Source organism: Dermacentor variabilis, chromosome 10, assembly GCF_050947875.1.
Source record: "Dermacentor variabilis isolate Ectoservices chromosome 10, ASM5094787v1, whole genome shotgun sequence".
Lineage (NCBI taxonomy): Eukaryota > Metazoa > Arthropoda > Arachnida > Ixodida > Ixodidae > Dermacentor > Dermacentor variabilis.
The window spans coordinates 88,030,172-88,045,235 of NC_134577.1; the positions used below are offsets into that span (position 1 = coordinate 88,030,172).

At 45.8% G+C, this 15,064-nt stretch overlaps 1 protein-coding gene across 1 annotated transcript in view; it reads left to right on the plus strand.

The window, feature by feature from the left end:
• Abcd3 (ATP binding cassette subfamily D member Pmp70) overlaps positions 1–15,064 on the plus strand; it is a 31,744-nt gene that overhangs the window by 1,280 nt on the left and 15,400 nt on the right. Inside the window, exons 5-10 of the mRNA XM_075673101.1 lie at positions 2,809–2,967; positions 4,870–4,896; positions 8,168–8,308; positions 9,335–9,588; positions 11,964–12,103; positions 14,082–14,362. Of these exons, the coding sequence (XP_075529216.1) occupies positions 2,809–2,967; positions 4,870–4,896; positions 8,168–8,308; positions 9,335–9,588; positions 11,964–12,103; positions 14,082–14,362 (1,002 nt within the window). The remainder of the gene's footprint in view (positions 1–2,808; positions 2,968–4,869; positions 4,897–8,167; positions 8,309–9,334; positions 9,589–11,963; positions 12,104–14,081; positions 14,363–15,064) is intronic.

The window sequence follows — 15,064 nt, forward strand, 5'->3', positions numbered from 1 at the left end:
CGTTTTCCTTAAAGGGGCTGCTTATTGAAATTCATTGCAACAGCACTTTGCCGTGTAACGTTGATTCTTGTTGCCAGTGCAATACAGTCAGTGGCAGTTGTCAAATGCAATAAGTTGCCTCATTTGTTGCGTGTAAGTAGAGAGATGAGGTGCTTGTTGCTTCACGAGATTGAAACGCCATTCAAGTTTAGTACTTTGTGGCTACTCTGTTGTTCTAGTCTTGGGCCACACAATACCGGTGTCACACAGGCACTTTCGATCTTGATCGAGCTTGATTAGGATTGATTGCAGTCCCATGTGGCACCAGTATAATGCAACATGCACGCATAGCATTGCAACAATGCCATGAGATGGGGCCAGCTTTCGTGTTTCGTCTCTGTTCTTCATGTTTTTAGTGCGCGCTGTGTGTAATAATTATGCGGCTTTCCAGGGCAAAGTTCTCGCAACCCCTTTCATTGCTGCATGTGTTATTGTCTGTAACAGAGCTAAGAAAAAAAAAAATTCTGGAATGCTTTCACTTGTTGCACACTACCCAGTAATGAAATATGCTATGGTTTCACAGTTCCTGTTTTGTCCACATTGTTTCCAGTGAGTTTGTCATTTTCCATTTGGTTTTTAATACTGACAGAATTTAATTCTTTTCTTGATTAGTTGCGCACAATTAAGCAGAACCGTGGAGTGCCTTAGCGATGCTTTTGTGCCTCAGGTGGTGTGGAACTTGCATTAATTGCAGACAAGGCGAATGGTTAACTCCGCTCCTCTGTTGGAGGAAAGAGGAATGCTTGCATTCTTTCCAAGGGCAACATGTGTTCACTCACGTAGACATACGTGTATTACGAGAAGTGGCCTGGGATTGTCCCGCCGAGTCGTGTCTTGGAATGCCCGCGTCGGGCCAGACGGCTGAGGATACAAAAATGTGGCAACGTGCCAAATGTAATTCTGATTCTCTCCATCGCTGACAGGAGGAAGAAGGCAGCATAATGCATCTTAGCATTTCACAATCTTGGTCATTGATCTCTTTTGCTCGAGAAATAGTGACAGAAGCGTTAGATAACCCCTTGAGCACCAATTCTGTTCACTAAAGCTTCATTTTCATAACATTTCTTTGGGGCCATGAGGAGTGCGCACAGCTGAAAACTGGGCTATGAATTTTCAGTTCTATTGCGATTTCCCTCAGGTTCACAGGATGTAGAGTTCATATGAGAACTCTCTACTGGAACTTCTGATGCAAGAGCATCAACTGTTTCACTTGTAGCATACTTGGAAAGCACTTCGATGCAGCCACTTGAAAGAATATGCTTGATGTGAAACATTATGAGAAACGATAAATGAACCCGCTACATGATGTCATACTGTAAACACTCATCCTTCCAACTCATCTTACTGAAACTTTTTTACGCGTATTATTCAAACTTGCAGTGCAGGTTCAATCAGAAATGCTTCAAGATGTGTGTGACTCGTCCGAAATATCATTATTTTCGTCGGTGCTTTCTTTTGCTTTTGATGCGCCATCTTGGCACGCGCTATAGTGCAAACAGCACCTGATGAGCATAAGAGAGGAACATTTAATGAGAGGCAGCAGTAGTGTGAGCAATTGTGTTGTTTTTTCTGCCACTTTTGACTCTCGTGTTGTGTCGCAGACAAAAAACGTTGAGCACATGTTGCGTGGACCCATGTTTAACTGGAAGTCTGCCTAGGAATTGCTGATGACAGCTGACTGCCACTGTGATTCGGTGGCTGTGAAGTTGCACTGCTGAGCTCAGGGCCATGGGCTCAACTCCTGGCTATGGGCTCTGATTTCTAGTGGAGATAGGTTGTGAGAGTGCTAGCATACTTTCCATCAGTTGCATTTCAAAGAACTTCAGGCAGTGAAAATTAACCTTGCACCCTTATCTCAGAAGTCCTTTACTACCTACTGTGCAGAGTTACTGTATAAAGCCCAGCCATTATTATAAAGATAGGCTTGTATTATTATAAAGGTAAAACTTGTATAGTTTTTTTTTTCTGCTTAGTGAGATAAGCCTCGTACAAGTATAACTCTGTATATAGGTTGTTATATATCTGATGCATCATGCGAGTCGAGCGTGTAGTTGTAGCCAAAAGTTTACGCACTGCAGGCTCTAAACGAGAATGCGGAATTTATGGGCAGTTTGCATAGGTATTAAGACCGTACAACACTATGTTGTTTGTGTGCCGTGTAGACCCGTATAAGGGCCGCACCCCCAACTTGGCAGCCCGAAATTTTGTGGAAAAAAAAATTCCAATGGAGGAGCAATTGCATTTGGTGCCCCATTGCCGTGCGCACGCATTGGCAAATTTCTGCATGCTGCGCACTTCCGCGTGCTTCTACTAGATGGTGAGAGCTGCACATTGACCTCTGATGGAATTGTACATCCGGCATGTGCGCAAGTCGCTGGCTGTTCTGGCACCATTTTGACTGAAAGGTTCGTTCCCATGTAAGGGCCGCTTCTCATCAAAAATTGCGATAAAAAAAAAAGTTACGGCCCTTACACGAGTCTGTGCGGTACAAACTAGTAAAGGCTCGAAATCTGAACCTGTGTGTCCAGGCTTTGAAACTATTCAATTTTCTCCGAGATCTGATGGCCCACAAACTTTTGATGACGACTGCACATTGCCTGGTAGTTGTAAGCAAACTCGCTACATCCTCCCTCTTCAACTTGTCCAGATTTGAGTTCCTTTGTCCTCTGTCGCAATGAATGGGAGGGACCAGTAGGCCGACTCGTAGATTGGCTGACGGGGTATCGGAGGCTGCTCGCCCGCTCACGGCTGATATGCGTCTCCTCCCAGTTTGGCTACATGCTGCTGGTGGCCAGCTCACTCATTGGCCGGACGCTGTGCGACATCTGGCTTATCCGCAACGGCACCATCATCGAGCGGGCCATCATCTCTCGGAACGTCTCGCTCTTCAAGGACACATTGCAGGCGTTCATCTTCACCATGCCCATGGTAAGTTCGGTGTTCTCACTTCCCCCTGTCTCCACTGCACACATTTCGGAAGAACCCGCCACAGTGTCTGTGTGCTTATGGCATCTTGCTGCTGAGTAGGTGATCGTGCATTTGAGTCCCGACCATGGTAGCCCCACTCCGATGGGAGTGAATTCCAAAAAACACTCGCATGCCATCAGCACAGATTGAAGCACGAACAGGAAAACAAAAATACAGTTGAGAATGTTTGCTATGCCTAGTCACACAGGAGTGAGTTGTGCAGTCATTTTTGTTGCCAGTTTCTAAGCATTGTGTAGACCTCAGTGCAAGTTTCGGAGACTGAATTGAGCCGTGGTTACAACTTGAGGTACAATGCCAAAGGACACGCAGAACAAACACAGGTGAGCCTTCACACACAGCCACTTGTTTCAGTCAGCCTTGACTTGTTCCCATTACGCTGATAGTAATTCAAAAGGACAGGTTAAGTAAGCGTGAAACCACAGACATCACAATGTTGTTAATTTCTTGTTCATTTGTGGTGTGTTTACCTAATGAGCTTAGATTTAGGTGCATGTTAAATAAACTTAGGGGGTCCAAATTAATTTGGAACCCTCTGCAATAGACTCGCCCACAACCCCCGGTGCTGCTTTGGGATGTTAAGCTCCGTGAATCATTCGATCATTTCAGGAAGTGAACGCTTTTCACTAAGCAATTTCTGGAGCCTTGTTGCTGTTCACTGTGTCAAGTGACTCTTGCCATACAAGATTGAATGCACTTAGGGGAATGCCATCAAGCCTTGCCTAGTATGATAAGATACTTTATCTGTCAGTATTGCAGTGATGGAAGGGCGGCAAACAAAAAAAGCGGGAAAGCACTTGACGAAGTTATAGTGCCATTTCAGTAAGCAGCGACAGTGGACCAATATGGTCGATGGCTTGTAAAGTGTTCGCTGCAGTGTTTGTGCCTGTTTAAATGCAAAGCGAAATTTCAGCTGCTGTCGAAATCAAATGTAGTTAACAAGCATTTTTATTTAGCGAAAGTGTCAACTTAATGTGACAGGGAAGCTGCAAATACTGGATAGGTACGCCTAAGTCGCTTATTTTTTATGGTATGCGCATGGCTCGTTGATTACCTTTGAAAAAGTACTCTCGTGTTTCACCTGACAAAATGCATCGCAGCAACCTTGAAATCTGCTAGAATGTGCTGATAGTCTTGCATGGTCACTAAACATTCACGGACAAACATTTCATCTTATGCACATAAAGAATCTGCTAGATACATACACCAAAGTAATTATTTAGACGGTAAATTGCCAAAAATTAGTTGTTGATGATCTTAATCATCATTAGCGCACAAATTGGGAGGTCTATCACTGCTATAGCCAATTCTGGCCAGTATAAGTTATGCTTTTGTCTTGATTGACTAGTTTACGAATTTTTGGAGATGGCCGTTGACATAACGCCTTGTATGCTTTGTATTTATGTATCGAGTGGGAGGGGGGGGGTTTGCTGCTGAGGGGGCAACGTGTTATTTCCCTTTAATGACATGTTTTAACAGATCAATGACCTGTAACTACGTAGTACAGTACAGAGCATGACGCAGAGTCCAGCGTTTCCTTTTCGTAATCTTTTTTTTTGTCTTATTTTTACATTTCCTTTCATTTGCTGCAAGCTTTGTCCCCATTCATTGGGCGGTCCATCAAGGGTTACATTTACTAAATGTTGACGTGGACGCTTATGAATCGAGCAGCTTAACTTTCCATTGCAGGAGTTTACAAAAAGCTTAGAAAAAAAAAATTACCCTCAAGTCATTACGAGAACATCAGCTTTGGCTTGTGCCCTTCTTCAAGGCCAAGCCTACTACATGAGTGTACAGATGTGTGACCACTTCTCTCTCTTTTTTTTTTCCTTTGTTGTCTTACAGCTTTCCATGGTCAACAACCTCCTTAAGGTAAGTCACCTGCAGATGTTATATTCATGCCGCATGGGAATTGAAAAAAAAGGAAGCCATTAAACGGTTGACATCTCATTAAAATTTGATGACATTCACAGAGGGCCGCACTAGCGCCATTTGCTCTAAAGTTGTTTGGCATTTAATGTGTTCAACACAACTCACTCAACCTCCAAACAGATGCCATCAGTCATAAAGCGTGTTGAACTTATTTTATTTGTAACAATATTTTGTTCAGTGAAGAATGAAGAGCTTATTCATACTATGACTATACGAAGTGTCTCTACAGGCATACGCTATTTGACTCAAATTAAACCAACGGAATGGAACACACAAAAAAAATGCAGATTAATTTATAAAATTGTATTTTGCAGCCGTTATAGTTTGCTTTTGTATACGTACACATTTTAAATGTGCATACATGTATGTACAAGGGTGGGCGTACCGTGCCAATTGCGCCATTTTGATACTTGAGAGAATTGCCGTGCCTTAGTATGGCAGAGACGGAAAATTGGCCGCAATTGTGCCACGCTGGGCCAGAGCAGCTGTGGCTTTGGCAGGCATCGGCGAAAGATTGCCGTATCAATGCAGGGCAGTATGTTGTTGGTCTGGGAGTGCGCGTAAAAGTAGCTTCCATATTCTGGCCACCAGTACAGAGGCGAACAACCACACGCAGTTAAGCCCCATGAACAGAACTAGAGGTGTTGATATTCCTTTATCTTTCTGCCCATGCCGGCGAGCGAGGGCAGGCGACGAGGTCTGGGTTTTACCGGCACCTCGCTGTTGGTGGAGTGGAGTCACATGATTGTGCTGATGCTACTATACCACTCGGAAGTGCATACATATCTGCACCTTTTGTTTTATTGGTTCTTTTGTTTTGACTGACGCCGGCGCCATGACAGTTGCTCGTTATTACAATGTGCAGCCCCACGATTGCGTCTATCTCATTGCTGCACAGCACGATCGCTGCGCTCAAAATAGTGCAAACTGAGAGGGCGAGGGGACTCTGGAAAGGAGAGGCCAAGAGAAGAATGTCGCTCCCCTTAGCTTATTGAGGGGGGTTGTACACCCAATCACTCAGTGGGAAGTCCAGGTGTCTAGGTGCATCTGGTGAGTTTAGTGAGTGGCAAAGCGAAGTCAGTCACGTGCATAATCCTGGTTCGAGCTAGTTGGTGCTGTCGCATTGCCTGGAAATGTGTTTGACTGAACCGCTGTGGTGCTTCGCTAACCCTAGCTTCTTCACAACCTCTGTGGGAAAGCAATTCCGGTCACTTTGCCAGTACTTAATGCAAAAAAATAGTGTGAGAAATCCGTTTAGGCTGCTCTTTAATGCTTCGTTAGTGCTGCAGAATGCAAGGCTTCGTGATTATAATGCTGCTTTCAATTAAAATTTGCATGTTCGAACCGCTGCAATGATAAGGTGCGCTACAGACTGCTCCAAAATCAGGATTTGTCTACTCCAACCTGATTCTGAATGAAATTTCATCTGCTGCAAAAATTGTTACAAAGTGACTTTGAGCATTCCCACATCTGCATGTATTTTAAGCTAGACATGACATTGCCGTAAAATTGAATGACATTACATTAGTATGTGCGGCAGTGGATTTGAAATCTATGATGTGAGAGAACATAAATACAAACTACTTAATGTAATTGTCTGTGTCCACACACCATGCTTACATTAGTTCATTTGCTTCCTCGAAAGCAACAGTTTATGCCTTGTCTTTCTGTTGTTTGCATAAAGCTGATAAGGTTGTGTAGTGCACTGTACCGCAATGCGGTGTGTCTTGCGTGGTGTTTAATCTGTGCTTGCTTAAGGTTTCTCTGATATGAGTGCCAATCCCTATTGTCTGGATGTATGTACAATTGTTATCATTATCAGAGGGGCAGGTCCCATAAGACAGCTTGCCTTTTGCCTAGGTATTGCAACTATTACTTAAAAAAAGAAAGCTCTTGTGCAAAGCTTTTGAAAGCAAGAGTTGCTTAAATTTAACAATTTTTATTTGTAAATTTATGCTTGAATGTTCATTAAGGAGTGGTTTATGTCCTGTTCACATGTGGTGAATGATATGAATTTAAACGCACTAGGTTGTGAATCATGGCGTATGAGCAGCAGGCTGCAGAAGTGGTTCAGTTAAATCTGGTGCGTTTTGCATACCTGCCAGCTCTCCCAAATATTACTTGAGGTTTATGAATTCGGGCTCCTTCTGTGATTTTACTAATGCTGCATCGACAAAATTTGAAAAGTATTGAAGAATGGGGCGGCAAATTATCGCAAAATATAAATTGTGGTGGTACCTAGGGCACCATTTTGTGGCAGCACAAGCCACTGCATACCACCAAAGGTGGCTGATGCTTCAGTGCATCCCCGTGTTTTTGTATCGGCAGCAGCGCTGAAACTTGGGCGCAGTGCTTTAATCAAAAAGAAACTCGCTGTTTCTGAGCATTTATGGCAGAAGAAATGGGGCAGGCCTTGGCTGCTTACTTTCAAGGTTGTCGCCATCAGTGGCGCGTTGATTGGCTAAACCGCTGACAGGTCGTTTATTGCTTCACCGAGGCATCACAAAAGTGCAGTGTGCCACGTAAAAGAAAAAGGATCCCCAAAGGTCACCGTCCGAGGATACAGGTGCAGCAGAGTGTAGATTTAGAAGCAACAGCCGTTCACAGAGTCGGCTGGGTTGTATTCAAACCTCATGGCTCTTGTGGCATACGAAATCCAGGGGTGAAATAACATGGTCACACTCCATTTTTCCTACGAAGCGATGCTTTTCAACCTCAGTCATTGGCTCGAGTTGGACTCGGTTATGCTTGAGGTTAAGAGGATGATAAAAAAAGGTGACCGGCTTGTGTAATCTGTAGAACCAATAATTAGTGGCCTGTTAAGAGCAATAAAACAGGTTCCAATTGAAAATAAATGTAGCCAAGGGCCACAGTTAATTAGGTGTATCAATGATATTAGGTAATTTGCAGACGTGGGATGTACTAGTTGGATGATGCAGGACTGTAATAACCGGAGATTTCTCCAAGAGCCCTTCATCCTGCTGTGGGCTTTAAATGTATGCGGCCACTGGTGACAATGATAATGATGTCACCATGTTTGACCAATCCACATGACAGGCTATGTGAGTGAGTACAATTGCCATAAGGCTGGTTGATTGTACTGTCCCTGCCCCAGTTGTCATAGTCACTGACTTCAGTGTAAAAGTTGTTGAAGGTGGGTGCGTGACCTTTACGGCAGGACGGGGGCGTTGACTCGAGACTGTTCTTTCAGTACGGGCTGAGCGAGCTGCGGCTGCGCTTCAGGTCTCGGCTGCACCACGCCTTGTACAAGGAGTACCTGAGTGGCATCACCTACTACCGGATGAGCAACCTCGACAACCGCATCGCCAACCCTGACCAGCTGCTCACACAGGCAAGCAGGCACTACTGCTCTTCATCACTGTTCTCTTGTTGTTATCCTTGTCTTCCTGGTTTTGCAAGGGCTTTTATTGTTAATTAAGGTCGAGCAACTTGGTTCTAATTTACTATAAAGTAGCAACACTTGGTGCAAAACCAAAAATCGTGACAGGATTGTTACTTCGTGATACTTAGGGACAGTGCTAAACATATGGGACAGGTCCAGAGAAAATGGTGTAGATTGACCGTGGTGTTGTATGATCTTGTTCAGTGTTTTCGCACTGTCTACCCTGACTATTGACATAATATATATGCGCTAACAGAGTTGAATTTATAACCATTCTGCAAATCATATCACATGCAAAAAGATGTTTTATAGGGAAAGGCTGAAACAGACCCTTCCTTACGTAGTGCGCACACTAAATGAATGCTGCACTTATGCCTAGAAGGATTTTTCTTATTTTCTTGAGTGTCAGTGTTTAAAAACACTGCACTACTATGACTGCAGCTACCACCATTAACTGGGCATGAGCAGAACACTGCATTGCTTGAGTGTCCTGCTGGCAAGAGAAATAACAAAGGACAGTGAGGTTGATGAAGGCTTACGCAAGGAAAATTTTCATCCACCCAACTGTAGCATAACAACCACAGAGGAAACCTGTGTGGGTTTCTCGTGAAGGAAACTCCGCAGTTGGAGAAAGCTGCGTCCCCATCTGGAGATCGACTCTGAGGCCGACTTCTTTCCAGGGCAGTCACCCATCATCTGAGCTGAGCTGACCAGGAGGCTAGCAGTTGTAGAGCGAGGCCAAATCAATCACCAACTTGAAGCACAGGGACACTGAATGTGGCAAATCAGTTTTGTGGAAGCCCGCAAGGTGCACGAAGGTTGACGAAAGGGACATTTGCATCCATCCAACTGTAATTGCACGGCCTGCCCTGGCCAGCTCGCCTCATAACTGGCCAGCTGGCCACTTTTGCTGTAGCTAATGCTCTCAGCTGGCCACTTTTGCTGTAGCTAATGCTCTCGTGTCACACACTGCAGGACGTGGAGAAGTTTTGCGGTTGCCTGACGGACCTGTACTCCAACCTGAGCAAGCCGCTGCTGGACATTGTGCTTTACGTGCGGTGGCTGTCGGTCGCGATCGGCCAGGAGGCCCCCGGGGCCATGCTGCTCTATCTGCTGTTTGCCGGGGTCATCCTGACACGCATGCGTCGTCCCGTCGGCCGCATGACCATCCAGGAGCAGAAGCTGGAGGGCGAGCTGCGATACGTCAACTCACGCCTCATCACCAACAGGTGGGCATCGGTTGGGACGGCATTTCCGGACGGGCTTTTCACTTTGTACTGCAGCGGGAAAAAAGAAAATTTTCTGGCAGAAGCCATTTCGAGGTGACTGTTAACATTGATGTGATTTGCATTGAAGCAGCTTAGCAACACATTGAATTGCAACTGCCAAAATGTGTCATGTATGAAGCAGCAACCACATGCATGCAACATTCAAGCGACGCGACAGACAGATCCTAACACGCTGTCGCTTCGCGGCATGATGCAACCGCATAGGCGCGACATACCAAAAGAAGTAAGTGGCCACGAATTTACAGTGTTGTCTAAATCAGTACGGTAGAACCTTGTTGACACCATCCCGTTTCGTACGATTTCCCAAACCAACACTCACAACCGAAAGCACAAGAAATAACCCAATACAGTTGGTTTTTTTTTTTCCCAGTTGATACGGTCCCAGAAAACACTATTTTGGCACTAACGTTTAGTACGTTGCCAAATTTGCGATCACAAGAAAAGACGTGAGGTGTGCGCAATCGAGAGCAGTAGTCTCCCACCGCTGCAGCTTTCCTGCAGTACTTGCCCGCCTGTGTCACGTGAAAGCGCCGGCACGCACTCAGTTTCTTATTATTGATGCCAGCAAATCTCCTCGCGAGCCATCACATGCCACATTCACAGCCATCACCGCCAGCCCCTTTGTGGTAATCATGTTCACCTGTCTGTGTCACAACATGTGTGGCGTATTGCCATTGGAAGTGTACTGCACACTTTTACTAGGTGACAACCAAAACACGCTGGCTTTCTCTGCCGCAGGCGGCCCAAAGTGAGCATCATGTTTTGCTCCGGCGACATCGTATCCTGGCAATGCCCACCAGCTCGATTTCATTTCGGAAACATTATGCAGCAGAAAAAACACAATGTGCCTCGCGGGCTGCTTGGGACTTACCAGCTCGGGGGGTGTCGGCACTTGTGCCGCAGTGGTTCGCACGACGCTTTGCATAACCGGAAGGGGCCCTGAACCACTTTTTATCGAAGTGGAGAAAGGTATTTGAAGTGAACATGGGCTATTTCAGAAATACTCCGCCGCAAAATTGTACTTCAATGCGTTCAGCAGGAGCAGAGTTATCGGCGACCAACTTCAATTGTAAGTCCAGCGTTGTCCTGTTCATTCCTTTTACTTGTGGTCGCGTCTGTGTTTGCTGAAACCACCTGTACGCTTCACCGTGCACCAACTGGCCCAGCAAACCACACTATTAAATTACCTCTAAGTGTTCATAACGGAGGCCTGCACGCATGAACTATCAGTGTAACCAGCTTAGTCGCCCCAGAGTCATTAGATTGTGTGCTTAAACACTTGTATGCCACACTGTACTCTTAATGAGCCAGAATTCTAAACACTGATAGGGCCATACTGAAGACATGGAAATGAATGAGGAAGTTTCCCAGTAGCAGCTCTTCCACAACCGTTGCCTGTCCTAAAGTCATGAGCAATATGAGAGAGAGGAAAGAGTTCGTTTTCAAGCAACAATTATTTGTGATTTGTAGATTTGGAAGCTGACATGAACATGTAACAAGTAGCTGTCCTGCTCATAATTTAGTCTTGTTGAAAAATTTTCATGGGGGGCTCATGTGTTTTGCCACTGTAACCTCTTGCAAGCACTGTGCACGTTTCCTCCAATATTGCTTGAGGAGATACATCACTGGAACAGGCTGCACTGTTAGAAAAAGGTTGATAGATTGCTGCTTGCACCATCCAAAATTGAAAAAAAGAAGAAATTGTGATAAGAAGTGCTGCAACGTCGCAAACTGCGGAAAAGATCCCATAAAATGTGCAACGATGTAAGCTCGTCGCGAACCACAAATTTCTGTGCCAAGTGGTCGGGTTTTGTTTTAGTTGCTGTCACAGGTGTGGGCAGGAAAAATTTCCACATGCTGACACTGGTAGAAAACCGTGTTTCCCGGTTGGATTTCTTTCATCGAAAGCGTTTTATTTGATGGGTGCTCACCTTTCATGCTAAACAGCCCAGGTGGTACTGTGAAATTGTTTGTCATTGTTGTGTGAGACAATCTAGTCACCCTCGGACAGCTCTTGCCGCATCACTGAGTTTCTTGATTGCTTGTCATGAAATAATCTCTTAAAACCTTGAAAGGGGAAAAATTGGCATCCACCCAAATTGTAGCACGAAATTACAAAGAAAAACCATCTGGGTTTCTCAGAAAGAAAGCATCTCGGTTGAAAAAAAGTTCGTCCCAGTCCGGGGCCCTCATTTTCTTTGTTTTTATTTCCCATCCCTCTTGTTTCATGCTGCTTTTTTCTGCCTTTTAAATTTTTTCGTGTGCTATCGCATTTGCTGCACTGTGTGCTGACACCACTGCCGGTCTCGTCGCAGTGAGGAGATTGCCTTCTACCAAGGCAACGAGCGGGAGCAAATAACGCTGGACAACTCCTTCCGGCGCCTTGTACAGCACCTCCGCGACTTCCTCGAGTACCGCTTCACCCTCGGCATTGTGGACGACATTGTTGCAAAGTGTGAGTGCTCCAGTCCTCTCTCGCCCAATCCTCTGTCGCCCTCTCTCGCTCTCTGGCAACACTCCAGCACACTGCAAGAAGTCTCTTGTCATGGCGTGATAACATATCATGCAACAAATTGTGACTGTGCACCGTTTGACATTGTATGTCTCTGTCGGACATTGACACGGTGCATGACTGTGTGGCACCTACGCAGCCTGTGTGACAGCGCCCATACAAACAGTTTAATATTGTTCACTCCTCTCCATTTTTTTCTCTCATGTCTTCACTACTCCTTTTCCTCTTCCTCAGTACAGGGTAGCCAACAAGAGATATCCCTTAGTTAACTCCCCTGTCTTTGCTTTTATCTCTCTCTCTCTTTTCAAAGAAATTTATGGCACAAACTAATCAAGAACAGGGAACACAGACAACAGGACGGGCGGCAGTCGTGTCGTCTGTATTATATGTCCCCGTCTAGTTTGCACCGTAAACTTCTTTGGACATGACCCACCAGCTAGCTCAAACCAAGATTTTGCTCTCACTTTCTTATTGTGGTGTTTCAGAAAAGGGGAACCAAAGCATACAGTCTTATTCACAAATGCACTCGACTTCCGGTAATTCGATCCTGGTGAAACCAACAAAATTGATCGAATTATCTAGCAAGTTGAACAAAGTGTGGAAAAAACGTCCAAAACAAACCGCCTATTCATTGCCAGTATTTGCCCAATTCTAACACGCCCCTGAAACAAACGTGCACCCACTTCCTTTCTATGTGTACAAAGTAGAAGGCTAATGTAGAAATGACATTAAAGCTCCAAAACAAAATAGCCACCTAACGTGCACTAAATTTTTTATCTTGAGAAGCGGGCAAAGATCTAGTATGTGTTGCCCAATGGCGGCTTGCGTCCTAAAGTCAGCTTCGCCACATTCCAGTCATGTTTCTTAGTAAAGCATACAAACGCCGCAAATGCAACTTCAGGTCGGTATAACGTAGAACCAATTACAGTCTGTTCTTATTCCATATCCGCCATTAGCTCTTTGTAGAATGGCTAGGGCCCAGCCCATATGGGTGGGCACCACTCCCATATGTGCGGGGCCCGAGCCATTTTGAGCTATCACGGAGCGCTAACGGTAGATTCGGAATAACATATTGTAACAGTTTTGTGTCACACCGGCCTTGGTTTCATATTTAATTGCATCGCACTGACAATTTCCAGCCCAATTCTTATAGAAAAAGAAGGTGCCATAGGGGTCAGGCGTGTGCATGGTGACCGGTGCAGTTCAAGTTATCCAGCTAACTGCCATTTTAGGATCAAAATAACAAAAGTATAGGCTGGTATAAATGCATGGGTACGGGCCGGGACCTTCGGTTGGAATATTATCATTTGGAAAATTGAATTAACTGGGAGCCAGATTATTAGAAACCTACTGTATACCCTTCGTGTCTACAATCCTCAACTCCACCAAGTCGAACAAGGTGCCACACAGCTTGCAATGGAGGCTCAGTGGCAATGTAAAGCGGCGACGACGTGGAATGCATTTTTGACACACTCTTGCTGCGGCGTTGCCTGAGCATTGCCAGAACATTCTTTGCACACCACACCATCGCAGTGCTGTGCAAGCATCCCATAGGGTACTCACTTTCATTGGTTATCACGCAGAACACATTTTACATCGCAGTAGACCTTTTCCTTAAATTTGCAAGTGCGCTTCACCCCAGTGCACATTTGTGCTTAAATGCAATTTTTTCCTTCCTGTGCTAACTTCATGTTGGCCCGTAGGTTAGGCTTTGTGGCCGTACTCTCCACATTTCCACAAAGACGCGCATGCTAAAATAAGGCCTAAAATGCACAGAGCGACATCTAGTCCGCAGTCCCAGTCCGCAGAGCATCTGCGGTGCAGCTTTCCAATGTTGAGCGCTGCTTAGCTTGCTCTTTGCACGGTCTGCAACGTGAATCGGCACCGACCGACACCCTTCCGTTCTCTGCCTTCCCGCCAGATCTGGCAACGGTGGTGGGCTACCTGCTGATCAGCCGGCCGTTCATGGCCGGCCAGCGCATGCAGCTGGACCACAACCAGCGGCTCGAAGAGTACTACAAGAGCGGCCGCATGCTCGTCAAGCTCGCCGAGTCGGTGGGGCGGGTCGTGCTCGCCGGACGAGAGATGACCCGCCTGGCCGGCTTCACCGCCCGGGTCTCCCAGCTGCGCCACGTGCTGCACGACCTCGCCCGGGGGCACTACGTGCGCTCCATGCTGCAAGTTGAACCTGCCATCCCCGAAGTGAGTGAAGCGCGTACGTCTTTTAACGTGAAGGCATTCCTGTCAAGTGTCAACCAGCTTTTCCTGCCGGATATCCAACCGTTCTCACGGGCTGAACTCGAAGGCAGTACATTCTAGACCAGCGTCTCAAGCAGTGGCCTGGAATGCAGAGCTATTATCAAATGCCCAGATAGTGCTCAGTGCGACCTTCAGACCAGGTAGAGTGCTGCATTATGAAACAATGTGCAATGACTTATCTCCCGACACATCTGCTCTCAGATTCTAGGCATGGCCCTCTGTGCGCACTGTTGTCAACAGTGACGCACATTAGGCTTGCTCCGCCCTAACCGGTGAATCCTCCACTGTAACCGCCAGTGATGTCACTGGTTAAGAAACGATTGAAACCACATGTGAACCATTGGATATTGAGTAAATATGTTGAGTGATTCAGTGGAATGCGGCCGATACATTCCTCACTGTTATGTTTTGCCGGCTGCTTTTAGTGGTCCCCTCCAAAAGTCTGCTGGCTCCTATGTGTTACGTTCCCATTTGTTACATCACAACGTTTCCTTACTTTTCTCACTCTGTAATGTTCCCGCGTCTTGCGTTGCATTTGAACACGGTGGTTGCATAAATTTACCTGTGCAACGGCAAATTCGCTCTTGCACGTTGTTACGAATGTGATAAATGTATACTCACAGTTAAGCCTGTCAAGGTCCACTT